This window comes from Cavia porcellus, unplaced genomic scaffold (genome assembly GCF_034190915.1).
Source record: "Cavia porcellus strain 051 isolate PalLab524CR breed Dunkin Hartley unplaced genomic scaffold, mCavPor4.1 scaffold_4, whole genome shotgun sequence".
In the NCBI taxonomy this organism is placed as follows: Eukaryota; Metazoa; Chordata; class Mammalia; order Rodentia; family Caviidae; genus Cavia; species Cavia porcellus.
In genome coordinates, this window is record NW_026947487.1 from 8,944,702 (window position 1) to 8,972,554 (window position 27,853).

Genomic DNA, 27,853 nt, shown 5'->3' on the forward strand with positions numbered 1-27,853 from the left:
TAAAAATCTTGCCTTTCCTGTTCACTAGCTGAAATCTTGTCTTTGAGGTCTGAAATTCTATCTTCACTTTCATTGAGGCGGTTTTTGCAACTTTCAATGGAATTTTTCATTTCCTGTGTATCTGTTTGCATCTGCTTTATATATTCTGTTTGTTTCTTATATTGTTCATCCAGGGATTCTACCTTTTTGTTTAGTTCCTCCAATTTTTTAACTGTGTCTTCTTTAGATATGTTCAGCATCTCTTTGATTTCTTTTATCATTTCTTCTTTTACCTGGGAGATTATTTCTAGTTTGAATTCCTTTAAAGCTTCCTGGAATTACTTCTTTATTTCAGTTGCTATTATTTCAGGTATTTCAGGTGTATGGCATATATTTTCTTTAATGTACATAGCTCCTAAGGTTTCTTGGGATTGGCTGAAGGTTTGAGATTGCATTTTGGTCTTTCACTTTGTCATTTTCCTATATTTCTGTGCTTCAAGTATTGTTCCATGGCTTCACCTGGATGTGTTGGAAATCGTCTCCTGTGCCCTAGGCTCCTGGGACTGAATGGAAGTTGCTGAGTCTGATTCAGTTAGGCCCTCAGGCCCTTCCGTGCCACCTTCAGTGTTCCAGGTAGCCGGGCAGGCACCTAACCACTATGGATGATGGGTTAAAGCTCTCCCCAGATGAAGACCAATGCCCTGGAAGTCACTTCACCTGCTCTCAACTCCTGTAATTGAAGAAAGTCACTGGGCATAATATAGTTGGTCCATAGAACCTCCCACGGTTAGTCTAGTGTGCCTGGGCTCTGGGAAGGTCCTTGAGCTTCAGAAGAGATGATCTTAAAGTCTCCTCTAAACTCATAGATTTTCAAAATGATTCTTTTGGTGTAAAAATCAGGATCTGTATCAGGCCTGCACATTGCAACTGATGTCTTTTTTGCCTTGTTTAATCCACAAATTCCTCTACCTTGTGTTTTTCTCATTGTATTGCCTCTTCCTCTAGCTAAGGTACAGTAGTTACAACTAATAACTAATGTAGTTATTTTTATTTGATCAAGAAACTGAGCCATGAGTTCTGCAGTTTCCTGTATTTTGCCAATAGCAACCTCATATTGTGTTTTAACATGTGCTTCTGTTGTCTGTACAGTAACAGCTTGGTTCACAAATGTTTGTGTTTATGAGCAATTTGGTTTGCAAACAGCTGTATTTGGCAAAATTTTGCTTTCATTTGTGAGTTCTGTGTTGGACAATGAAAATTTCAACCATCTTTCCCACATCTTCTCTGGAACTTTGAAATGAATTAAATCTGTGAACCGAGGAATGTATTTCTTGTTAAGTGGAAATGGATCTAGGAGAGGTCATCACAGAGGCGGGTTGGAGTCACAGGCCTGCATGACTGGCCTAGTCTGGGGACATTAGCTCTGCTGACATGCAGTGTCCAGACCCAATAGTTCATCTGGAGCTGAAGATGGTGATTTTCTAATCCTACCATTCCTTCTTTTGAAGAATTCAACTTCTCCCACTCTTGTGTTTACTTTTTGGTTATTCCATGATAGTTTTTTTTTTTTTTAAGAAAAAGACCAAGTAAATGCTCACTTCTTTCCCTCTATATTCTTTATATTCCCTTTATATTCCCTTTATATTCTTCTTCTTTTTAGGATGAGTTGGTTCTCTAATACACTACAATAGTGCCTATTAGTTTTTAAAAATTATTACAAATGGCTGTGGCAGTGTTTCTCAAAATACAGGTGAGGGTCACCTGCATTCTACTTGTTAAAACAAATTTCTGGGTGTGGTGGTACAGGCCTGTAATCCTAGCACTTGGAAGGCTGAGGCAGGAGGATTGCTGTGAGTTCAAGGCAATCCTGAACTGTATAGCAAAACCCTGTGTCAAAAAACAAACAAAACCAAAAAACATCCAGAAAAACAAAAAGTACAAGTTTCTTGGCCAGGATGTGTCTTTTCAGACAAGATTCTCAGAGATGCTTGGGAGTCACTGCCTGTGACCTCTTCAGTTTAAACATCAAGGCCATTCAAGCCTTGAAGTTTCCCTGACTGAGCAGCTTGCTGCAGTTGCCCTTAGGTCACTATGGGGACCTGACCCCCTAAAGGAAGGTGAGTGGGAGAAGTCATGTTAAAGCAGCTCTGTCAAGAGGCCCTGCCACTCACCATGCTCCATTCTGTGCTAAACCATTTGGCTCCACAAGGCTTAAGGTGGCAGGACTGCTGGCTGGGCGGCCGCTCCAGGAAGGCACACTCGAAGGGGTCCAGCACTGCAAAGGTGTCTGCGTTCTTCCTAACGCAGATTACCTCCCGCTGCTGCGTCCCGCTCCCACACTCAATGGAGCACTGCAGGAACAAGCAGAGAAAGATAGTGTCATTTGATGGGCGGGGAGGCGACGAGAGCAATGTCCGTCAACGTTGGTTGCAAACGGTTATATTTGGCAAAATTTTGCTTTCATTTGTGAGCTCAGTGTTGGACAATGAAAATTTCAGCCATCTTCCCCACATCTTCTCTGCCAATGTTCGGTGGCAACATCCGTGCTGCCACCGACCCAGTGACGGAGAACTGCAGGGATCTGAACACATTTCTGTAGGGGAAGCTGCATGTGGATTCTGAATTTCCTAGCAGCTCTGTCCCCAGCTCAGAGACTCAGTGGCCTGCTCTGTCAGATCCTGAGGACACCAGTCACCCAAATCATGCTGCCATCCGTGCTGGTGTGAACAGCTCCCCTCGAACTCTCTACGGCAAACACAGCCAGGTACTGTGGTGGTTTCTGCCCAGTGCACTCTGACAGCTCTCAGAGGTGTCGCAGCAAGGAGCTGACGCTGTGGTTTTATCTACTGGTCCCTTGGGGGGTAGACAGTTAGGGCTCGGATTAGGGTGTTAGCACCCAGAGTTGTCGACCTGCTCATAAAGGGCTCAGATACACAGAGGGAGAGGAGCACCCCAGACGAGGGGCAATGTTCTCCGTGCTGACCCTGCCTTCCCCAAAGGGAGTCGGCAGGAACTTTGTCCGTGGTGTGCTCTACTTTTCCTCAGAAAGTGGCTGAAGCCCACGCATGTGGTGCCCACAGAGGCCAAGCAAGTGATGAGACTGCAGGCACATTCTGTTAGACCATGAAAACTGGCTGCTCATAGATAGTATACTCTGGTTTGTAAAATGTTTTTGCTCATGTGTGGTTTAGGCTGCCCTTGAACTCACTCTTCGGCCCAGGCTGGCCTCGAATTTGTGGCGATCCTCTTGCCTCAGCCTCCTCAGTGCTGGGATTACAGGTAGGGCTACCATGCCCAGCTGAAAAAGCCTTTTTTTTTTCTTTTGCAATTGTTTTCTTCACCAGGGTGAAGGTAAATGAATAATTTTATTGTTCTTGACTTCTATTGCCACTTCGCTTTCCAAAGAACTTATGTCAACTGAGAAGAACAAGGCAGCTAATTTTTTAAGGTCTGCTTTTAAAGTTACTTAAAAGAAATGCAATTCTCTATGGTGCGAGAGGCCCCACACATACGTGCATGAGGAGCATGGGCCTGGATGTCCCTGTAGAGCCGGGCAGCACCGTGAGCCAAACGCTAAGCGGCCAAGAGCTGGAACGTGGCAGGCATCGTAAGGGGCAGGCAGAGGATGACTGTCCCCACTTCCCTACAGGACTCATGCAGTACTGGAACAGGGAGTGTGGAGAACCACCCAGATGGCTCCGTGAAAAGATGGCAACCATCTTCATTTTGGATAAACTTGGCCCTAGCCCTATGTATCCATATATACAGAGCTGGCTGGGTTATTTCCTTGTCCCTTCAATTGGCTTTAAGCGATGTGAACGGGGCTGGCTGAGGAGCTGATGTGTAATCTCTGAAGCAAAGCAACAGGTCAGTGTCACCATGCCCAGTGACTCCCCAAATACATGCTCGAGCCGGGCGGGAAGGAGAGCCATGCTCCACTCTGTTGACAGGGACCCAGCCTTGAGAAAGAGGCTAAGATTTCCCAGGGCAAAAAAGATTGTACTTCGGAACTGGAGCACCAACCCCAAATGATTACCTCAGTGGTGATGCAGATCGCTCTCTGCATTTCTTGCCCTCTGCAATTGCAGAGGCGGTCTCAGACCTTGTCATGGTTTATGTCTATGGCCCCCAGGCCTCATGCCTTTGCATTGTGCATTTGTGATTGGTTCATTGTCTAGTGCTGGATTGATGGTGTCAGTGCTACACCCAGGGGATGTGATTTAATGGCAGGAAGAAGGTGTGTCTTGCTCTTTTGCTGATTTCTGCCTTGCCATTTGCAGCCGCCATAAACTACGGCCCCGCCATGCCATGCTGCCTTGGAGCAACTGAGTGTGGACTGAAACCTCCCAAAACTATAAGAAATAAACCTTTCCTTTCTCAGCTTTGGTCATCAGGTATTTTGTCTCAGCAATGAGTAAAAAAATAACTAAGACAGACCTCCTGCCAGGCCACTTGTGGTAGTCACATATTTCCCACCACTCTTGCTATCACCCATCACCGAGCCACTCCCCTCATGGAGAGTTAATAAACCCCGGTGGGGCTCTAGGTCAGGGCCTTGTTCCAGTGAGCCATCATATTGGCTGGACTTAGGACCCCTGGGCTCCTGTAACTGTATATATGTCTCAGTGTCTTTCTTCTTGTCTTGGTTTGCACTGGAAGTGGTAGATTAGAATTAACTCACTAGAATTCCAATAACTTTGCCAAGGGATTACAAATATAAGCCTTCCTGGACTGTGGCAAGGATGGGAAAGGGATCTCCATAAGGCAGGGAAAAAATGAACTCATCAATTTTTTACCAAGCACGTGGTGTCACATGACTTTACATAGCACTGTCATCTCCAGCGTCGTGGGGACAAGGAAACTGTAGCCCGTGCTCAAGTGAGTGCTCTGTAGGTACCGACTGAGTACCACTGATGCCGGAGGCACTCGCAGCACAGGTAGCCATGGTCACGGGTAGCAGTGACACAGCTGGACTCAAAGCTGCAGTCCGAGCCGTGCCTCTCATCAGGGGCAGAGCCCTCGCCGGCCCCAGTCCCAGCCACTCACCTGGCTCCAGCTCCCTGAGAACCACTCCACCTTGCCTGTGCAGGGCCCATTGTCACACGGGGTGGCCTCGGCTGGCCGGTTGTTCCCACAGCCCTCCAGGGGCAGACTGCTGACGTGGTTGGTCATGCAAACCACGGAGCGCGTCCGCACGCCGGCCCCGCACTCTGCCGAGCACTGTGGGGCAGAAGGAGGGACGTCAGAGGACAGACATGTGGCCCAGGGGGTCCTTGGAGGTGCGGCACTGCTCCTGACTCCGTCTTCCCCGACTTTGTACTCATAACTGTGGCTCGCCCCTTGTGGACCCTTTTGCTTGCTTCTTTTCTTACTTTTTGTTTCTGGTTTTATGTTTTGCTTTGTTTTGTTTTTTGAGCCAAGGTCCTGCTCCCTCAGCCTCCTGAGTGCAGGGATTGCAGGCATGCACCACCACACCAGGTCACTTTCCTGACTTTTTGAGACGGGGTCTCACTCTGCACCCCAGGCTGGCCTTGAACTCAAGGTTTGGGAGCCCAGGCCACTGGGAGGGGCACAGGATTGGAGTGGTTTTTAGTTACTCAAAAGCCGAGAGGGCATCACCATTGGCTGAAGCCTATTACAGGGCGACAGGCACAGAACACAGGCCGTGTGACGCCGTGTCACTGCCTTGTTAGCTGTTTCGCTGTTTAAGGAAGACACGGCGAGCTCTCTACCCGCCCACTCCGCAGTCCCCAGGCCCCAGTCCTCCAGGGAGGACGCAGCCCGGAAGAATGGACCTCAGCCGTCCCTCCACATCACCCCGTCAATCGGCCCTGGGGTCCCCTCCAATGCCCCCCCCCCCCCCCAAGCCGGGACCTGGCGCATACCCTCTCGCTCCACTCGGTGAGGAACCAGCTCTTGGCGCAGGGCCCCATGTCGCAGTTCTCAATGTCGTTGGGCCGCAGCTTCATGTTGCACTCCTCGTCCGCCACCACGTCCCCCAGGTTGCTCACGCACTTCACGTCCCGCGTCCTCTGTCCCACGTCACAGGGCACAGAGCACTGGAACACAGCGAGCCCACGTCAGTGCCGGGAGGGCCAATTGTGTATCCCCTACCCCTGGCCTGGGCAAGGCTACTTGCATTGCGGGAGTCCCCTGCAATGCAGGGACTTGCAGGAGTGGCCTTAGGGAATCTTGTCTACTTCCTTCCTCTGGGCCCTGGTTTTTCAATCCATTAAATAAAGCAAACTTAGAAAGAGTTGGCTCTGCTTTTTTTTGTTTGTATTTTATTTTGAGACAGGGTCTCATTGTGTAGTTCAGGCTGCCTTTGAACTATGTAGCCCAGGCTGGTCTCGAACTGATGGTAATCTTCCTGCCTCAACCTCCTGAGTGCTGGAATGACAGGCGTGTGTCACACCATGGCACATGGGACCGACAAGGTCAGTAGACACAGGATCTGTGGGCTCCCTGCGAGGTGGGCTGCGGGTGAGCTGCACTGCCTGGACCCTGTCCAGTTGCTGCTGTAACTGTGATCTGTGAACACAGCTGGCAGGTGCCTCTGGGATGGTTCCTCATGGGGTACTGAGGATTCCTCAGCTCTGATCCTGGTACAGGGGGATGGGAGGTGGGGACAGGAAAGGAGGAGAGGGAAGGAAAAGGGGCCTGGAGGAGAGGGAAGGGGGAGGGGAAGGGAACAGGGAAGAAGGAGGGGGAGGGGAGGGCCGTACTGAGGTCCAGTCCGTGCGGATCTGCCACTCGCTGCAGATCTTGAGCTGGCAGGTGCTGGTGGTCTCAGGCTTCTCCAGGTGCTGGCAGCGGTAGGGCTGCACCGTGAGGCTGCGGTTGGCATACACCTGGCGGCACAGGACCTGCCGGTGCTGCATTCCCAGCCCGCAGGTCTTGCTGCACTCGGACCACTCGCCGATGTCCCAGCTGGCTCAGGAGGGGTGGGAGGGAGACAGAGGCTCGGGTTAACGGGGGTGGGCGCTCAGCCCAAGCACACACGGGGTGGGGTGGGGGTCCTCCAAGAGCATCACTGGCGCCTGTCTGGCAGTCACAGGATGCTGGAAGGAGGTGGCTGTGTCCCACACGTGGTCTACCAGTGATGGGCCACCTTCCACACACACATATAGAAAATGGAGAAGGTATACGTGACTTCCATCTAATAAGCAAGCCTGAAAACCCCAGCACTGTTGAGCCTAGTTTATTCCCTGTGGAACATGAACCCATTTGGGAATTGTTTACATGTCAGTTTCCACATCCCCCACCCCTGCTTCCACAAGTCTACTCTCACGAATTACTTGTTTTGTTTTGAGACAGGCTTTTGCTATGTTGCTCAGGCTGGCTTTGAATTTGTGGAGATCCTCCTACCTCAGCCTCCTGAGTGCTAAGATTAGAGGCAGGTACCACTACACCAGGCTTCTTATTAATTACTTAAATGAGATGGCAGCATGTGCTCATTCTGAATCCAGATGGGAATTAATTGTGTTTTGGCCTGTAAGGGCCTTTCATCCTGTTCTTCTGGAGGTATCCTGTGTATCACAACAACCTCCAGAGCCAGCCCCCCACTCTTCCTGTCCCCTCCAGATGGCCCGTCATGCCTTATCTCCGTGTTCCGCACCCTTCTTCCTCTGCTGTCCTACCCAGGTGAAACCCGATTGTGGCCCGATCTGCTTCTAAGGGCTCAGACCAGCCACCTGCCACCCAGAGGCCTAGACGCAGCTGCTGCTCTTACAAGGCTGGGCAGGGAAAGAGGTTGCAGGGCTCCTCCTCGGGGGTCGGCTTCATGCTGGGGTCACAGTAGGTCTCAGGAACCTCTTCGTGGGTGTTTCTGTTCACACAGCGGAAAATCGGGTACTGTGATCCTAGAAGACATGGCCCGAGGGCCTGAAGTCATCCTGCCCTGTTGAGAGTCAGCCCTGGTGCCAGTGCCCGGGTCTTTGCATCAGGAAGGGAGCCCTAGGACCAGCCAAGATGACTGTCCCTGCCTCCCCTTCAGCCCTGTCCCAGGAGCAGTGGAGCCGTGGGCATTCAGTATGGTTAGTACATGTTGCTGAGTATTTATCAGAGGTATAGTACTTATGTTTAGGACCTTGCTTAAAAACACCTAAAACAGTCTCAGGGTTTTGTTTTAAATTCATAACCTAGTTCTGTCATTTAATAAGGATAAAATTATTTGGGGTAAAAAGTCAGAATTTGGGCCATTAGTGGACTGCAGGGGAAGAGAACAAGAAGTCAACAAGAAGCAATCCCTCCCTGTGAGGTGGTGCCATGCGTGGACAGTTGGTGGCAGAACTGGACACCAGCTCCTTCCGGCCCTCGGGCTGAGAGATAAGAATAGCCACCTGCCACCCCTGTCACAGCTGATCAGGAGACACACAGGCTGTGATGAGAGCTACTAAGGCAAAATACAATGTAATGCTTGTAGTGTTTAGTGTTTCACCGACTTCACAGGTCTAAGGTCGGTACCCTGATCACCTATTCAGATGATAACATTACACAGTGCAGTATCTATGGGGGCTATCCTCCTGAAGGTGGTAGCCATTGTTAATTCCCTATCATCTTGTTTTGAGGTCCTTATCATTTGCATTGTTTTGTTGGGTTGGGTTTTATTCTGTTTTGTATCTGATGGTATAAGCAGCTATTTCAAAGATAACAAGATATATTATGGTAGCCACTTTGGATTTACTATTATCTTGCTTTGAAGTCCTTTATTGTGTTCATGTTTTGTTTTTATTGGTTCTATTCTGCTCTGTCTTGTTTGATTTTTTACTATGATGGTACGGAGAGCTACTTTGAGGACAACAAGAGGTATTATGGTAACCACTGTTGATTTCCCTATTATCTTTTTTTTTTTGAGACAGGGTCTTGCTGTGCAGTTCAGGCTGGCCTTGAGCTCACTTTGTAGCCTAGGCTGGTCTTGAACTCCAAGCGATCCTCCTGCCTCAGCCTCCTGAGTGCTGGGATTAAAGGCGTGAGCCACCATGCCGGATTGATTTCCCTATTATCTTGTTTGAAAGTTCTATAAAACTTCACACTGGTTTTGATTGGCTTTATTCTGTTTTATTTTGCTTGGTTTTATTCTCTTTAAAATAAAAATTTAAAAAAAGTCAGAATTTGCTAAGCAAAATTCTGGCTCTGTAGTTTGCCTTTCTGTCTCTGCTGCCATCTGCTGGTAGAATGAGAGCACTACTAACAAACAGTTCAGGAAGCGAGAAAAAGTAACAGAACACAAGGCGACATCCCGCCAGCCACCCTCACACAGCTGTCCACCTCTGCCCTGCCCTGGTGTAGCTGGTACACAGCTCCTACTGGGAAGAACACTATCATTTATTCCAAGATTCTGCTTTCTCTTGCTAACCGGCCAGGCATTTGCATTTTTTGGACCTCCAATTTTATAAATTTAACTGTAACATTAAAGCTACCTTGTTTTGCTTTGTCTCACTGTGTAGCCCAGGCTGGATTTGAACACGTGGCGATCTTCTTGCCTCAGCCTCCTGGCTTGCTGAGATTATCAGCGTGCACTGCCACGCCCCACATAAGAGCAACTTTTTTTTTTTTTTTTTGTCTTTTTCTTTTTTATCAGTACCTGGGATTGAACTCACGACCACACAGTTGCAAGGCAGGCACTTATGCCGCTGAGCTAAATCCCCAGCCCCATAAAGAGCAACTTTTAACCTAAGCATATTGCTAGGTTACCTGCCAAGCAAGCCCTCCCCAGATCCTTCTCGTGTACCACACAGAGAGTCAGAGGGCAGTTGCTGCAAGGAACTCGACAGTTTGTAAGACACATTTGAATCTGAATTTGTTTAAATTACTCCGGTGGTAAAAATTTACATGGCAGCTATAACTTGGGACCATTAGTTAAAATAATATTTCCATTAAGCCTAATTGTTAGCTAAATAAAAAAGCAGTCTTGACTGTAAAATTAATGAGAAGCGAAAACTTTTGTGGGATTAAATTTGATTCAGCTACATATCTCTTGCCATGAAAGAGATTTTAGTTACATTCAGCAAACATTAAGCGCTGGGCTAGTTATAAAAATGACTGGGTCTCAGTTCACCACATGCAGTGTACCTACCTGGGACTTGGCTATTAAGGGATTAAGCACAGATTTTGTGTTGCCTGTTCCTCTCCCTCCAGGTCATGTGGCTTTGACTTTCCTGCTTACCAGTTTGCAGATGGGAAAGCAAGGGTCCTGTCCCAACCAATTGCCACTCATAGGGGGACCCCTAATGCTTTTAGCTAAGGGGATACGGGACACCATAGGGTCATTCAGTGTCTACAAGGACAGGTCTCCTGGGACTGGGTGGCAGGGGGCTGCTGTGTGTCTCCCACGCTCCCCCTGTCCGTGGTCCAGCTCTATGGAAATGAACCGAGGAAATCAACTCAGAGGCCCTTGGTTTCTCCAATGGTGAGAAAACACCAGATCTACAGCTCTGGGCTCCAGGGATGCAACAGTTTCTTTCCCTGGGTCAATTTAAAACTCTGCGGAAAGGAGGAATGTCCCTCACATGGCACCTGGACACCCCATGTTGTCTGGCATCATGATCTAATGCAGTCAGGGCTGGGGAGCACAGGGCTGGTGCCAGCTGGGCTTCAAACTGCAGGACGAATCTGAGGTTGGTTTTTCGGCTCATGTATGAGCACGTGGGTCAGAAGAGAAATATGTTATGTTGGAGATGGGCACTATGCCATGGGTAAGGAGCAGGTAATAAATAGGATGATCTGGAGAACTCAAGGTGGGGGGCATTGGGGAGGCTAGCTAGATAAAAGAGACACCCCCAAAATATTAAATAAATCTAGAGCTGAAACTGCAGGAGTCAGGAAGTGAACCAAGCCAGGGTTTTGACAGAGATCAGGGTGGGGCACTGTTGAGTATGGTTCCCCTGGGGATGTCCGAGAGGACAGGGCTGTGATCGGAAGGACACTGCGGGCAAGACTCAGACACACGTGGTACAGGCTGCACCTCCCGCCACCCAGGGAGGAGCTTTGTAAGGGGCAGATGCAGTCCCTGGGGTGTGGGCTGCGTGGTGCAGGAGAGCCGGGTGGGCTTGGTGCATCTTGCTCCAACGCCTGTCACTGCTGTGACAATGTGAGGCAATGAGAGCTACAGGCTTCAGGCATCCACCTCCTTTCTCCATTTTGCCTGTTGTCTGCATGTTTGGGGGCAGCAGAGGAACACTCATGTGCTGCTGCCATTGTCAGTGGGAAGAGAAAGGGCGCTAGGACCATCGGAGAGGGCAGGGGTGGGGGCAACATCTCCCCACTTCCCCTCCGAGGCTTCTTTTTGGCTTGAAAACCAGGGCCACTTAGTGGGGTCAAGAAGAAAATGGACACGTCGCATCTTAGACGCTGCATGGCAGGCATCTGGTGGGGGGACTCTAGGCTAAAGGTTCAAAATGAATCTAAGTGTTCCTCACAGTCTAGCAGCAGAGTGGGGGAGGGAGACAGCAGGAGCAAGGTTAGAGTGAGACAGACAGAGACGGACAGCCACATACCCAGTGTGTCCCAAGGGTGTAACAGTGAAATGCTGCCGTAGAAGACTAAATGCAGTCATATGGGAACTTAGAGACAAAGGTGCTACAGTTTTAAATACAGAACCCGCATGCTTCTTCTTTTTCTTTTTAACTTTTTTTGAGACAGGGTCTTGCTATTGTAGCCCAGGCTAGTCTCGAGCTGGTGGTGATCCTCCTGCCTCAGCCTGCGGAGTGCTGAGATGTCACAGGTGCACCAGTATGCCCGGCTAAAACTCACATTCTTTCTGCTACCAACAGAACATGGGTAAAGGCAGAAATAGGCCTGAACATGTAGAATATAATAAAGATGTCACTCCTCCCCCACATCTTTTCTTACAGTTCCTATAACCTCCTCCTGAACGGTGGTGATGATATATTGACTTATTCCAGACCCACTGAGGGTGCCTACTGTGCCCCGCTGTGACTCCAGGTGCAGAGGCCGCAACATGTCCCAAACTGCTGTGAGTCCCCAGGACACAGTGCCTGCCTGCATCCTGCAGAGCAGGAAGGCAGCATCTGAGTTGGGTCTTGGAGCTGTTTGCTGACCAGACGTCAGAGGATGGTAAAGGAGGGAGAGGTTTTCCTTTTGGGGTGGGGGCTGGGGATTGAACTCGGGGCCTTCACACCAAGCCACAACCTCAAATTTTTTAAAATTTTGAGAAAGGTCCTTGCTAAGATGCCCAGGTAGGGAGGGAGAGCTTTTAGCTCTGTGTGGATCATACAACCAGGGTTGAATCAGGGGGCCAAAGTTACCAGGGTGGATACTGGGTTGCTCCATTGCTACAGGAGAGGGTGGGGTCTGTGGAATTAGCACAGTGGGGAGCAGGTAGCTTCTGACCAGGGAACACGCTGCCTGCAGGGCAGGTGGGCAGCTGTGCCCACCTCTGCATTTACCTCATTTGGTCTGCAGCACAGTACCTTAATCTCCCTGGACAGGCCAGCCCTGTAGAAATCCATACCATGGCACCTTCCTACCCAACTCCCTTTCTCCCCTAGGCCTGAGTGTATCTGGTTTCTGTAGTGGACATCACACCACTACCTAAACACCTAATACTTCAAAATAATGCATTTTGATCTTTGTGCCTGTATCGACTGCATAATGTATTTCTTATTTCTACTGTGTCATGGGTGGAATCTTATTAAAATGATTTTTGGCTTCAATGTGGAATTATCTCTCACTTTCTGACTCTGCCAAGACACAATCTAAGGCATTTAATTTTCCCTCACAGAGCTTGTAAAAGAAGCCAGTTCAGTGACTCTCTGGTTCACATTCTTAGCACATGTATCAAGTATGAACACAATAAAATTGGTGCAATAAAATCTCTTCAAATTACTACTCCAGTCACCGAGTCATTATGTAATTGGACAGAAAGATCCTCCGGTTCTCAAAAGAACCAAGACCTAGATCGTATTCTCCAAAGCCCCAACCCAATGCTTCTATGAAAAAACATAAAAGTTTTAGCAGCAGTTGTGAGTTTTCCATATGTTAATTATGTCAATGCTTCGGAACATCACACCCTCAGATCCAAGGCTCTTGAAGAAAAGAAAAAGAAAAGAAAAACTTGCCAAACCAATACTCTGCATGGATCGCACTGTTTGTGAAAATCCTGGGGGTTCAGCCTTTCTGTTTCTACAGTGACTTCCCCCGCAAAGACAGCTGGATCAGGGGGCCAGACAGAACTTTGTTATAAATGACAGACATTGTCATACATGGGAAGGGCACTTCAGCTGCACATTTCATAGATGTTTCCTTGCAAAAAGATCTAGATTGTAAGCTCTGTGAGGGAAAATTAAATGCCTTAGATTGTGTCTTGGCAGAGTCAGAAAGTGAGAGATAATCCCACATTGAAGCCAAAAATCATTTTAGTAAGATTGCACCCATGACACAGTAGAAAGAAGATCTCTGAAACAGGAGAAGCATCGATCTCCAACCGAGGGTCTCTGTGTCATTTAATGAGGGTCTAGATACTGCACCCCACATGGATCCTAACTTGGGACTTCCCAAGGAAACAGGACCCTGGGTCTGCGCCCCAGTTCAGACTTGACACACAGCCTTGCTTTGTTTTGAGCCTAACAAAATCCAGCTTTGGTGAAATTTCTCTGAAACTCTCCTCACCTCCCAAAGCCTGGAATTGTTCTCTTTTGTTCAGGGAGACATTTTTCAGCCTCCCTTTCGCTTGGAGTTAAGAGCACTGGCTTTGTTGGGCTACAGGTTTGTCCCTGGTGGTCCTCGCTAACTTGGGGTAACTGATGAACCCACAGTTAAGACTTTATTGGGAGAGTATAGAAGGGAGTTGGTCCCTTCTGAAATCTTTAAATTTGAAGTATCTTTTTGGTTGTTGCTGAGAACCTTAGATTTGAGAATGAGATTCAAAGTGCATTTTTGTAAGTTATCCACAACCTAGACTTGCACATACACCTTCAGACCTTGAATATGTGAGTGCATTCTGCGATTATTACTGAGAAACAATGTCCTATCAGGCTTAGCTCAGCAGGCCTGGGCTAATATTTGTAGCCAGTGTGACCCTTGGCCAGCTGCTGCAGATGTGTGTACCCTTGGAGTATTCTTCCTGAGAGAGGTGTTTCTCTAACTGACAGTGTGGGCCCTGACATGTGGGTTTGATGGCACTATTTATGACAATGATGTGATTTACAATGAAGGCTGCTTTCAGATGCCTAAACCTTGGCCTTGACCTCTGGTTGGCTGAGGTCCGGGGTAGCTGACTGCCATGCCTATGTGACTCAGCCCCAGGAAAACCCTAAACCCAGAGCCTAGGGGAGCCTCTGGGGGTCACTGAGGGACTCTCAGGACCTGTAACATGACATGTCACACTGATGGCCCAGCTCACAGGCAGGTGCATGGAGGTGAGGGACTGCCTGGTCCCTGGAGCCCTCCCTTCCCACCTGGGCCCTGCAGGGGCCTGAGTCCCACACACAGACTCACCTTTCCCGCAGGTGGTGGAGCACTCTGTGATCCCCAGCTGTTTCCAGTTGTGATCCCGGCTCCGCCTCGGGGGCTGTGGTGCTGGGGGCACCGAGTTGTCTGGCTGATGGGAAGTGAATCTGTCCGGGTGTCTGACTGGGAAGGGCTGAGAGGCTTCAGAGGTGAAGATCTCCTGGGCTTCCCCACGCAGGTCCTCCTTCTCCTCGCCCCTGTCCTCCTTCTCTCTGCCTTCCTGGCTCATGCCTTCTGCTTCCAGCTGGCCATTGAGTGGCTCCCCTGGGACAGGCCAGTGACACACACACACAGCAAGACCAGGGTGGACACAGAATGGAAAGAGGGCACGGCTTCAACATTAGACATCACGGAGTGCGAGAGCATTTCTGCTCCTCAGGCGTGAGGTATTTAAGAGAAAACAGACACTAACTTCCCTAACACCCAAAATGTTATGGAAAATCAGAAAAGATGGATATCCCAACAAGAGAAGTGGGCAGGGGCCACGGAGGGGCAGTTCCCATAAAAAAAGCAACAGAAACACCTCAAAGTCATGCAAAAATACTCCATTCATAATGAAAGAAACATCTATGGAGACGAAAATGCAAACATTGATAGCTGTACCTGACAAGGACTAGAGAGTTCGGGAACTCGTAACTCCCTAAACCCCTGGCCAAAGGTGCGGGAAAAGACACTTTTATTCACTGTGAGTGAGCATGGAAGTAGATGCCAGTTTTTGGAGGACAGTTTGCCCTTAGCTACTAACACAGACATGGAGAGTCCTGGGATCCAGTGACTCAATTTCCAGAATTTTCATCAGCTTGACATTGTCATTCTTTTACATAAAGCTGGGCATTCACGTGCTGTTGCTAAAGTATTATTGGAAAGAGTAAAATAGTAGTGAAGACCTTACTGTTCACTGGTGGTAGGGGTTAAACTAGATGATGCTACATTTCATTTATTTTTAAAAGAATGCAGAAATATATGTTCTGACGGGTCACAGAGCACCAGTATGGTGACCACACAAAGGAAGCACAGGATTCACCCTTTGAACACATGTGGGGGGTCGCTTTCTGAGATACTAATGTATGTCTGGTTCTCTGTCTTTGCTCCCCTTCCTGGTCCCCTGGTCTGAGGGAGTGACCATGCCTTTGGATTTTTCTGACATCAGTGCTTTTGCAGGGGAGAAAATGAAAGCTGCTTGAAGTCAACAGCTTTCTCTTACTGCAGGCCAGCCTGGACTCTCAGGGAGGGGAAAGCGGAAGCCCAGAGGCACTGGCTGAAGGGGAGGCAAAGAAAGAGAAGAGGTGGAGAAGGCGGAGGCAGAGGAAAAGGAGGAAGAAGGACAGAGGAGGAGGGAGGAGGAAGGGACAAGAGAGAGTGTGTTGTCAGATAGAGAAGGAGGACACTTGGGCTTCTGAGCAGCTTACGTGGGCTGGGCAGCAGGAGGCCATGTCTGGGGTGGCACTGGGTTCCTGGAAGCCCCCTCCCCGGCTTCCTGAGCCCTAAGTATAGGCTGGAAGAGACATGGTCCTGTCCAGAAGGCTCCCAAGGACCCTCCTGGGGGTGCCCCAGTGGAACTGGTATGGAGAAAACTCCAGAGGGTACAGTCCATGGTCCTCTGAGACTCTGGAATCTTTCCTCTTACCTGGAGTGTAAGTGTGAGTGTGTGTATATGTGTGTGTGTGTGTGTGTGTGTGTGTGTGTGTGCGTGTAACTCCCATACTGACTGAAATTGAATTTTCTTTTTTACCAATTTCAACAGACTAAGGTTGAAATTGGATTAAATTGACTAATGAAAAATGATGATATTCGACATTTAACATTCGACATACAAATATCTGAGATTGCAGACAGAGTCAGGTCATCTGCAGATGTATTTGCACATAGATAGAAACAGCTTAGGCAGAATCCCATCGTGTTAAATTATAGAGATTCCTATGGGAAGGGGAGGGGGCAGGAGGCTGCTGCTTTTTAAAATTTTAATTTAAACTTTTTTAGAACAATTTTTGGTTCTCAGCAAAAGTGAGTGGAAGGTAGAGAGGTTCCCCATAGCCTCTGCCCCCCACAGCCTCACCACCCACAGCTTACATCACGGGGCACTTTGTCATATTGATGAACCTCACTGCCATGTCAGTGTCCCTGAGGGTCCGCGACCCACCTGGGGTCCACACTTGGTGACAAATATCGATGGGTCTGGACACATGTGAGCCGACGTGCGCCCGCCATTATGGTGTCATTCAGAACAGGACAGTGCCCCATGGTCCATGCTCTGCCCATTGGTTCCACTCCAGGCAGCCACTGCTTTTTTTTCTTAATTGCCTCTAGAATTCTGACTTTTCTAGAACTTCACATAGTTGGAATCAGTCAGGATGCAGCCATGTCAGACAGGCTTTCTTCACTTAGTAGCATGCATTTCAGATCCTTCTGTGTTTGGGGGGCTGGAAAGCTTTTTGTTTTTGTTGGGTTTTTTTTTTTTTTTTTTTGGTCTTTTTCCTTTTTATTGGTACCGGGGATTGAACTCACGACTGCCTGCTTGCAAGGCAGGCGCTTATGCCGCTGAGCTAAATCCCCAGCCCCTGGAAAGCTTTTATTTTCACCCCTAAAACGCTGTTCCACTATCTGGATGCAGTGCTGTGGATCCATTCACCCACTGAAGTGCATCACAGTGCCTTCCAGGTCTGGGCATTTATGGGGCAGGTGATTTGAATGTATGTTTTATTTTCCTTCAAATATTGTTCAAGCGTGTATCAGTTTAATAAAAAAAAAAAAACAAGGAAGCAAATTCTAGAGTTACTGTAGGACGCAGTGGAAAATGCTGGGGCTTTCTCCATCTTTTACAGAACTTTTAATTGGCTAATTAGAATACTTTGGGCTTTAAAATTTTAGAGGAAGATTAGAGCAACGGAAAGGAGGCTGGGCCTGCTGCTGTCCATGATACTATAAGACAGCACTGAATCGTCCCTGGATCTTAATTGGGTACGATGCCAAGATGGGGACCCAGTTTATTTGTCTCCCTCCACGTTCCCCCAAAGACCACTTTGGAATGTGCTTTGGTAGATGGGAGAAGTGTCCAGACAGGTTACTAACTTGCCTGTGGTGTGCAGCAAGGAAGCGGCAGATGTGGACTGACTGTCCTCCTGGTCTGTGGGCACAGAACAGACAGCCTGACTCCTGATGCCCCTTCTCCTCCCCTCTTTAAAAACTGACCCTTTATGACCTGTGCTGCCCCAGGCAGTTGACCCCAGAACCCTGCTACTCCCCATTGGCTGGACCCGTGGACCTTGACTTCAGTGGGTCCAATCATCTCTAAAAATCACCTACAGGTCACAGCAATTCTAGTATTTTCCATGAGATACTTGGTTTCTCAGACTGTGCATGCCTGCAAAGGGCATACTGATTCTCCATCTGGGCACTTGGAGTTTAGACAGCGTCCCATCCCATGTGCTGGGCACCTGCCACACTCTATCCCTAGGCAGCCAGGCCACTCCTCCCCATCCTGCGACAGTCAGATGATCAACCTACTCAAGTCACAGCCTGCAGAAGGCTGGACCAGCCAGCTCTGGCATCTGTCCCCATGGACAAGGAACCTAACCTCATTACGTTTCCATTTCCTTACCCTTCAAATGAGGCTGACAAGGCACTAGTCCTTCCCTCAGCACTGTGGTGAGATTTCAGAGATTGAGGGCCCAGTGCATGCGGGCTCCCGCTGTTCTCAGTACCCCCACAGCCTCCACAGGGCAGCAGGCCTGGGGTGATGGTTGCACAAAGCACAGCCCACCCAGCTCAGGGCCAGAGCTTCCTGCTTTGTCCACCAGTAGTGCATGCTGGGGTCCCCCAGCTGGACTGTTCCCTATGAACTGGCCATGCTTTTCCGATCGGTCAAAAGGTTATCAACAGATGAAGTGGAGAACCAAGAAAAACAAGCAAAATTAGGGAAAGGTTCCAATTAATTTCTAGAATCTATGACCTTATGTGGCAGAAGGCACTGTGCTGATGTGACCACAGGAAGGATTTTGAGATGGATTTTTTTTCTGTCGGGAGGGCCAAATGTAATCTTTAGTTTCCTTAGAAAGGAGAGAGACAGGAAGATGAGAAGCAGAGAAGGTGATGTGGTGATGGAAGAAGCCAGAATCCGAGGAGACAGATGGGAAGGTGGAGGAACCAAGAAGGGTCAGGAACCAAGAAGGCAGGGCCTGCTGGAAGCCGAAAAAAGGACAGAAGCTGCTCGTCCCCTAGAGCCATGAGCCCGGGCCTGCTGGCACCTTGAGTTTGGTCAGGTGAAACCCTTCCGACTCGGGACCTTCAGAACATCAGACAGTGAATGTTAGGTGGGAGGCACTTGGCTACAGTGGCAAGCGGAAACAAAGGCACTGCAAACAAGGATGGGAGTGGTGGGTGAGGACAGTCACTCAGCTTTTAAATCAAGTGCCCAGAGCAGTCTTAGTGCTGAGGCTTGGAAGAATACACAGCATGTGCTCCGACATCAACACTCACTGGCGTGATGTGGGTTTTCCCCACACTGCGTGAGAGACAAAGGGTGGACGCACAGGAAGGAGAGAGACAGAGAGAGAGAGAGAGAGAGAGAGAGAGAGAGAGAGAGAGAGAGAGAGAGAGAAGGGGGGACACACCATAAGAGGAGGTGACTTGACATGCTTCATGACCAAACAGGAATCCTACCTGGTCTCCTCTGCAGTGGCACCTGCGGGCTGATGGCATTGGTGCCCATGATGATGTACTCGTAGTGCACGCCAGGGTTGGGCTGCTGGTGGATCATCTGGTGACACAAAAGTCAGCATCACTGCACCTAGCACACATGCACAGCTCCTTTCCTGTTTCAATGGCACAGGCGGCAACCTAGTACTCTTAGCAAACCCATGACAAATTAAATGGCGTGATTTTCAGGGAGCTTCTTACCAATTACTTATTTGCACTTTTTGCTTTTTTTTTTTTAAGGGACAGGGTCTTACTAAGTTATTCTGGTTGGCCTCAAACTTGTGATCCTCCTGCCTCAGCCTCCAGAGTAGCTGAGACTACAGGTATGCATCACTATGCCTGACTCATGTGCTTTTGAAGAATGAAGACTTAATCCTGGAGTGACTCAGTAGGAAATAAGGCATGAGCCAAGCGTTTGCAAGTTCCAAGTAGGAAGCTACAAGCAAGCAACAGCAGCAGATCTTTTTTGCTGGCTCTCAGCTACCCGCTACCGTGGCGCAGGTTTGGCTCATTATCCCAAGTTGATAAATGTATTTATGCCGCAGGAGAACTGGTTCAAACACGAGGTGGGGGTGAGACAAAGAATCAGGCAAATGAGGCCGACACATCCTCGGCAGAGTGGGCCCTGGATATTAGGGTCCTTTCAAGTCCTACACCTGTCCAGAGAGGTTGGCTCAAGGTTGGCCATAGCTCTCTCCCTTGTTGGACCTCAGGTTCTGCTCCTCTTTCATCCACAGAAAGCCCAGATCCCTGAAGAGGCCAGCAAATAGTCACAGAGTGCTGTGGAGGTCGGCAGCTCGGGACAGAAGGACAGTCAGAAATGAGCATCTATTTCCTAAATGCCTCCCTGCCACGCTGCACCTTGTCCTTCATGGCCATGGCTGCCATGGGGGAGGAGGGTGGGCTACACAGGGCCATGCAACTTGAGTGTAACCTGGAAACAGGAGCCGAGCTATTTCTGCTACTTCTGCCTCTAGTGCTTTAGGAAGCTGCTCTGTGGATGACCAGCTGCGGGACCCAGAATACTGCCCTGAATGACATAGATCTTGATTTCTGCATCTGGAGAAGCAGGAGGTGAGAACCACAGCTCATTCCTTAGCTCTGTTGACCTACAAGTGTCTCTGAGACCCTGCGTGGGGAGGTCTGCCCTGAATCTTCCATTAACATTATCATTTCTCACCCTTCCTGACTATGAAGTGGGTCCCTGGGCCATCAGTCACCCAGAGGCAGGGACCCAGAAGAAGCCCCAGGAACTGGCCCCAGGAACTAGCACCAACTCCCAGGCACAGCAGGAATAGGAGCCTGAGCACAGAAACCACCCCACCCAGGGACACAGTGGGGTGACCTAGGGCCCCTGCTGTCTGCTCCAGTCCCCTCACTTTCCTTTCCACACACTCTTACTATTTCCCTTTCATTCTGCCCTGTGAGTCCTATGCCGTTTGTGAGATTATTGTTGGCTACCTTTCCCAGACCACCCACAGAAGCCCTCCAGCAACCCACGTCTTTACCTCTGATACCATTCAAAATTTACCCAGAGTTAACCAGCCCAGCGGACAGCCTAAGAAAACACCCCAAATTAACTACAACAGGGCTGCCTTTGTAATTTCTAGTCCACTACACCCAGGAGGAATGGACCAGAACTAGGCAGTTGGAGAAGTAATCATAATGCAATTAATAATATTTTAAAACTCGGACCAAGCAAATATCATGAGGACCAACCCGGCTTTGGGGACACTGAGAGAATGTGTATTTCTGGGTGAGCTCATTCTCTCTATCCAAATGTTATTTTAAGCTTTTATTTCTTGTCACTCTTTATTTCCTGATCTTTTCAGAAGACTGGATTCTAATTATTTCCTTTAAAAACAGGGCCATTTTTAACCCGTGGGCAACTTAACATTTTAGTTCCCAGCCTCTGGTAAACCCTGGTGTGGTCACTCTGAGCTTTACTGTTTTATCTGGAGTGGATTGGATGTTCCTTCCTTCATCAGCTGTGCTAGAGTCTGAAGTAGTCTTGCCTTGCACGAGGCATTTGCTTTCTGTTGCCATGAAGAGAAAATTTGCCAAATAAGCACCAGTTGAAAAGTGCTCTGAGGAGCTCTGGTGCTCATTAAAGTAGAGGATATGTTTGACTCTGATTTGGTTCAACAAGTAAAATTGGTTTTACTGGGTCAATAAAGTGTGAGGGTAAGAAGCATCTGGGAGAGTTTAAGGCTGCTATGAGTGAGGTACATGCAGAGGTAAACGGCAGAGAAGACCATCCAGCTTTTAAGGGCTACCTCAGACAGGCTCTGTGTACATGGTTTCATGGAACCTGGGTAATGACTGGTGCCTTATCTGTTCTAAGCGTGTTCTTGGAAGCAACCAACACAAAGTCCAAAGAATAGTTCCCAAACATCCAAACTCACGTAGACATCCAAGATCTCATTCGTGGGACCTTCGGCCAGAAAGGACTCTCCGGCAGTGCTTGAGATCTCATTGGGACGCTTGTAGGTGAACATGGTCCCTCCACCCTCGTATTTTCCAGGACGATCAATCGCCCAGTTCCCATTGATGATGGAGCGGCCGGAACGACTTCGCAAGGCTATTGAGAGAAAAGAGACGATTCCTGGGTTAAGCCCAGAGGGCACAGAACTGACTCTCCAGGTGGGGGCTTCTTCATTCACCCAGCCAGGGACTCCTGGTAGCCTGTGATGTGCCAGGCACTGAAGGAAACCCTGGCCCACGATGGGGCACCCAGAACCCATCTCCTTGGGCTTCCTCGCTTTCCTCACTCTACCTCTCTGCCATTTGAGCTTAAGAACAGAGATGAAGGATGGGAGTGGTCTGTACAGAAGGATGTGGAAAGTGAAAGGGAAAGAAGAAAAGTGGAGAAAAAATTACAAAGAGGGAGAGGGGAAACATCGATACTACACACATCGTCTAGTCGAGAGGTTGTACGTGGGCTGCCCAGCAGCTAATTCTGGCCACAGACTGGCTTAGTTTGGCTTTTGTAGTGTTTTTTTTTTTTAAATAATTGAACTTAAAGTTAAAAATTGGGGAATTTCATGCAAAAACAATTTAGACTTCTAGCTTTTCTTGGAAAACAGGAAGACATGTTAACGTTGGCTTCTCATTCCCTCCTGGCACCCATCGGCTGGAGCCTAACAGAACTGCCTCTTCCTGGGGTGCTGTGGGCTCTCATTTACCTCTACCCCTACCACCTCTATTGCTCCCCACATTGAGCCGAGCCTCAGTTCATGGATACAGAACGCTTAGATCACTTATTACCATGCTCACATTTTTTCCTTATGAAACTGAATTTTTCTTATAATTCTTCTTGTATGTCCACTCAAAGCAAATCTAAAGATAGACCAAGACAGTCAGTTACATGCCTTTCTTCTACACCTGACCAGCCCCATTCATTTCTGATCCTTCCTGGCTTTTGTGGGCATTGGGGTCTGTGGGCTGCATTAGATATCTCACCTCCACCCCCGTCAAAAGCATTCCCACAGCACTGCTAAGCAAATGTCATCACTTCATTGCCAGAGATTGGTTCAGAGGGGACAGGTTCAAGTTTACAAGGATCATAAAGCACAGATCTGCGCTTTGGAAGCCATACCCAGAAGGAAGAAGGGGAAGGAGAAAAATACAGAACAAGGCATTTGGGTTAGCGGAGAAGAAAGGGGGGCTTCTGAAGGTAGAATGTCTACAGTGATGCTGACATTTGGAACCCACAAGCCAATGGTGGCTCGAGCTTAGAGAAGGTCCTATCTTTAATGCCGTGTTGGATATTATGGACCCGTGGACTACAGAAGCCACTGGCTCTTTATACCTTTCTCACTTAACAGAATGCATACATTTAACATTAATCATTTATTATGGAAAAATTTATTCATACACAAAAGTAGGGAGAACACACACTAGACCCCCATAGAGCATCACCCAGCTTCAACAAAGATCAGTTCGTGGTTTATGGTTCACTTTGCAAATCCCAGATCCCATTTCTCCTTAAAGTTTTCAGGAAGCATCACAAAAATATTCTCTTTTTTCTTAAACCTATTTGCAGCAATATTTTTTGATGAGCCTTCCCGAAGACCTGGCCAGGAGAGTGAGGAGCTTCATAAAGAGGCAGGAGCATCTCCAAGGGGTTTTTTCCTGTGTATTCCACCCTGGCTGCCTTGTTACCATGGCACTGGGAGTCCATAGTTGGGACTTGTCAGTCCTAAGTTATAAAATTGGTATCAACTTACTGAGCAGCAAAGAAAGAATCAAGTTGGGAAGAATAGTCTTTGGGCTGGGTTTACTTTAAAAAAAAATTAAGAACCATATTTCTTGAGAGTAGTCAAGTGTTTCCTTACTTCCCATTAATTTCTTAGCTGTGTCCAATCTGACTCAGGCTCCACTGAAGATATTCAAACAAAGCAGGGGATACTGGGAGGCTGAAGCAGGAGGATAGCAACTTCAAGCTTAACCTAGGCAACTTAGTGGCTTTGCAAGACAATGTTTTCAAAATAAAAAATTAACAAATAGGCTGAAGATGTAGCTCAGTGTGTAGATGCTGAGTTCAATGCCGAGTCCCTAGTATGATGAAAACAAAACCACCCCTCTCCTAAATCAAGTTAATGTCACTAAGACCCCCAGTTGCTAACTCCCATGATCATTTCCCAGGCCTTCTCCTACTGGAGGGATCAGTAGCACTGGATTCTACTTGCTTCTTGAACCCTCTCACTCAGCCTGTTCCCTTTTAGTTCTCAGCCTGTTATCTGTTTTCTGTCCTACTTTATCTTTCTCCAGTGGTCATTAAATGTTATCCTTTCTTGAGGATAAGTGTATACCTGCTGTGGGCTCTCTATTCCTTTCATGAGCAATTTCATTTGCCATTAATGTATGCTACTGATTTCTTGATTTATTTCCAGACTTGCGTCTGGCCCCAGACTTTGATATCTAGTTGCTTGCTTGATTGGCTTCACTTGTATGTCTCCTTTAACATGAACTCATCGGATCTTCTTGTAGTATTTCTTATCTCAGTAAAGGATACCCTCCTCCATCTAATCAGAAACCTGGGAGTCATCCTAGACACCCACTCCCTTCCTTCCCCCCTGTACCTGACCCATCATCAAATTTTACTTAACCTCCTCCATATTTATTGAACCTATCTGCTATTCCTCAGCTTCTTTGCTCGGGTCAAGTTCCCATCAGCTCTCATCTGGACTAGCTCAAGGACCCTCTCTGGTTCCCCTTCTTCTTTTTTTCCTTTCACACAGAACATGTTTTTCACAATGCACTCAACACTCCCTCAAACACTCAAACACTCCCTGTGGTTTTTAATTGCTCAGGAATAAAATAGTCTCAACACTTGATGGACCTGGGTGATATGGCCCTGTGTTATCTGGGCCAGTACCTCTCTCCTCTCTGTGCTCTCCTCCTCCAAATGCAGTTTCTTCTTCCATAAATGCCCTTCTCAACTTTGCATCCTGTCCATCCCAGGATGGTGGCTTCTCTGGGCAAGCCTTCTCCCGCCTGGTCCAGCCTGCCTCTTCCCTCATGTGCTCTACAAGACACGGGGTTTTCTTTTGGGCTGTAATCTGTTTGTTCATATACCTATCTGGATAATTATTTGATTCATGTTTGACTCTAGTTCGCTGTAAGGGCAGAGATAGTCGTGCTTATTCACTATTAGAGCTCTCGGGCCAGCTAGGTACTCCCCATAGAGCAAGCACTAGGGATACATTAGTTGAATGCAAGTATACTTGGAGAAAAAGGCAAAGAGCTCAAAATAAAGACAGGCAAAGAATGATAAATAGGCACTTCATGGAAAACCAAGCACAAGTATTCCATAAGCAAATGAAGACATGCTCTGTCTTACTTATATTTTAAGAAATGCAAATCAAAACCACCATGAGATATTTTTGACCCACCAGACTGACAAACATTTTAAAAAATGTAATGTTGTCAGTGTTGCCAGGTGTGTAAGCAAGCAACAGCCTGCAACATAGCTGGTCAGAATGTAAACTGACCCAGCCACACTGGAGGGCAAACCGGTTACACTGGTAAAACTTTAAATGCTCGTGCACTTGGACCTATGAATTCAATTTCCAGGAATCTACTTAAGCGGCATTCTTCCCTAAGTATATAAAAGTGCTTGTAATGAAATATCTTTTTTCTTCAAGCTGGTAATTGAACCCTGGGCCTTGGAAAACCTAGTTCATGCTCTGCCACCGAGCTACACCCTCAGCTCCCAGATGATTTTTTTTTAAAAAAGAGAAAAACCAAAATCAACCCACATGCCCACCAGCAAAGGGCTGCTCAAGTGATTTGCAACACTGGACAATGGAAGACCAAGGGCCCTGCAAGCAATGAGAGGGGCCTGGGTATGTGGTGTGGACAGAACTCCAGGAGACATTTTTAAAGGAAAACAGAAAGGCAGAATAGTGTGTTTGGTATCATCTCACTTGTGTATTTTTAAGTACAAAACTGTTTAGAAAAGCAGTCACAAAAGTTAAAATTTGGGAAAGGAACTGGGACTTAGGTTGGGTAGGAGATAAGAAGGGAGATTTATTTCCTACTTTATCTTATTACCATTTAAAATTGTCTTACCAAATGGGTGGATTATCTTCACTAAAGCTTAACTAGTTTTAATTGTATAAAGAACACGGTACAAGATAAAACAGTACTGCAGGGAACAGTCATTTCCTCTTTTACTTGGCTTCTCCTTAAAATCCCATTCACAGCATCAAAAGCTCAGAAGTGAGGTAGTTTCTTCCAGAATTTTATTGTTGGGAATGGTAATACTGTAGAAGCAGTTATTACCTGGAAACTGAAAAGCCCATTAAAGAACCATTTGAAATACTATGCAGGATAAAACTGCAAGGGCTGCCCTGGCAATAAAAAAAGGGGACTTGGAACCCTTTTCACTCTGTCTGCTGTTCCTCCCATACCTTCTCTACAGGTTTGCACGAATCTTTAACCATAACACAGTGTTTTTAAAAAGTCAGATCTTTAGCAAAATGGGTCTAATTTCATATGGCCATGGGTGGCTCTGAAACAGCCCCACCTAGCCTTACATTCAGAAAACAGCTGCTTCTGCCCCTGACATGTCTGCAGCAGTTTCAGGGTTAGTGATCGCATCCAGGACCATTTTGCCAAAGGTACAGGTGGCGTGTAGCTTTAGCTAGGGTCTGTGTCCAGTGAAGAACAAGTTTTGGCACAGTCTGCTTGGAAGGCAACTTTTGAGTTATGTCACTATGAGAAAATTTGGTTTATTCCAGTTTTCGGTAACCAGTTCGCCCAAACTGTTTGTACCAACAGTGTTTGTCTCTAAGATTCATGTGAGAATAGCTTATATGAGGTGTGATTTAAACATAGTGAATTTAAATTTTTAAAAAAACTGCTTTACAGTACAAGACACATGCCCATTAGTTCCCCAGTTAATATTCAGTACTTCGGTGAATGTGCCTTTCACTCACAACGCACGCACAGCAGCCCTGCTTCTCACACTTTGCTGAAGCAGTCTTAGAAGTCCTCTTTTCCGTGTCTTTCATTATGCTACGATGGCTCGATGTTCTGAACTGATTCAAAATGTTTTCATGGTCATTCTGACTTCATGTGGTGGCAGATTTGGTGAGTAGGGTGGAAGCAGATGCACTGTTGTGTCTTTATAAGCTTGTCTTTTTGCAGGGTGGCCTGGGTAGCAGCATTCACTGTATTTTTTATCACACCTCATAAAGACACCCACAAAACAGGAATCTCAGACTGCTTCAGAAAGTTGCAAGAATGACGGGGTGAGCGTATGTATTTGATGTGAGGGGGAGCATTCTGAAGGGGACAATGGTGATGCGCCTTTTACTGTAATTTTTTTAAAAAGCAAACATTCACCACATATTCTGATCACACCTTGTAGATGCAAGCCCTGGTTCTCATACCTTTGATCCTCCCCGGGATGATCAAAACTATTTGCTCCCATAATCAAACAAAGAATGTGGCTTCCTCATAGCAAAGGGACTACTCTGACCGAGATGACTGTTTCTGCTTTTGAAGGCTAAGTCTTTCCTAGCTACAGAACCCTGGGCTTATTTTGAAACAGTATTTAAAACTCATCATTACTTTGAAATTACAGTAATAGACACTCCAGGGGATCTCCCATTTTAACGTGAAAAAAACACGTCATTATCCGACAAAATTGTTTTTCAAAAATATTTTTATAACTACACTTCAACATAATTGGTTTACCTCATATTCCTCAGTGTTTTACTTTGTGAATTTGAAAAGTGGTTCTGAGAAGATACCATAGACTGCCCAGGGATCATGCGCACATCTGGATATTTCTACTTGGAAAGTATTCTAATCTCAAAAATGTCCTCCTTTCTTTTGGGCCAAAATGGTAAACACAGGTAGTAATGCATAAAAATTCTGTTAACAACAATGACAACAACAACAAAAACAAACTTATTTTCTTAGGCAGACCAGGTCCAATTTGATATAACACCCAAGTTATGAACACACATGTCATAGAGGAATTTTTTTAGTTCAGATTCACTTTGGCATTCTGAGTTTGGGTAGACTTAAACTTGAGTAATTTTCTATGAGGTGACATAAAAGATTTGGAGCAGATATCAGTATAAGGAGAAAGGTTGGTTTTCTTTTTGGCAGTCTATAGTCACACGTTTCAGGGGTTTAAATAAAGGAAAATGCCAAGGCTTTGTTCTTATTTCATTGCCAACTTATAGCT

The 27,853-nt window shown here is 47.3% G+C and overlaps 1 protein-coding gene across 4 annotated transcripts in view; it reads right to left on the minus strand.

Moving 5' to 3' along the window:
* Positions 1-27,853, minus strand: part of Thsd4 (thrombospondin type 1 domain containing 4) — a 537,636-nt gene that overhangs the window by 18,513 nt on the left and 491,270 nt on the right. For all 4 annotated transcript variants that reach the window (XM_063246801.1, XM_063246800.1, XM_063246799.1 and 1 more), the window contains 8 exons: positions 21,552-21,727; positions 19,111-19,207; positions 14,440-14,715; positions 7,712-7,841; positions 6,705-6,909; positions 5,865-6,038; positions 5,026-5,199; positions 2,151-2,330 (listed from right to left, as the gene is read on the minus strand). In XM_063246801.1, coding sequence (XP_063102871.1) covers positions 2,151-2,330; positions 5,026-5,199; positions 5,865-6,038; positions 6,705-6,909; positions 7,712-7,841; positions 14,440-14,715; positions 19,111-19,207; positions 21,552-21,727 — 1,412 coding nt within the window. The remainder of the gene's footprint in view (positions 1-2,150; positions 2,331-5,025; positions 5,200-5,864; positions 6,039-6,704; positions 6,910-7,711; positions 7,842-14,439; positions 14,716-19,110; positions 19,208-21,551; positions 21,728-27,853) is intronic.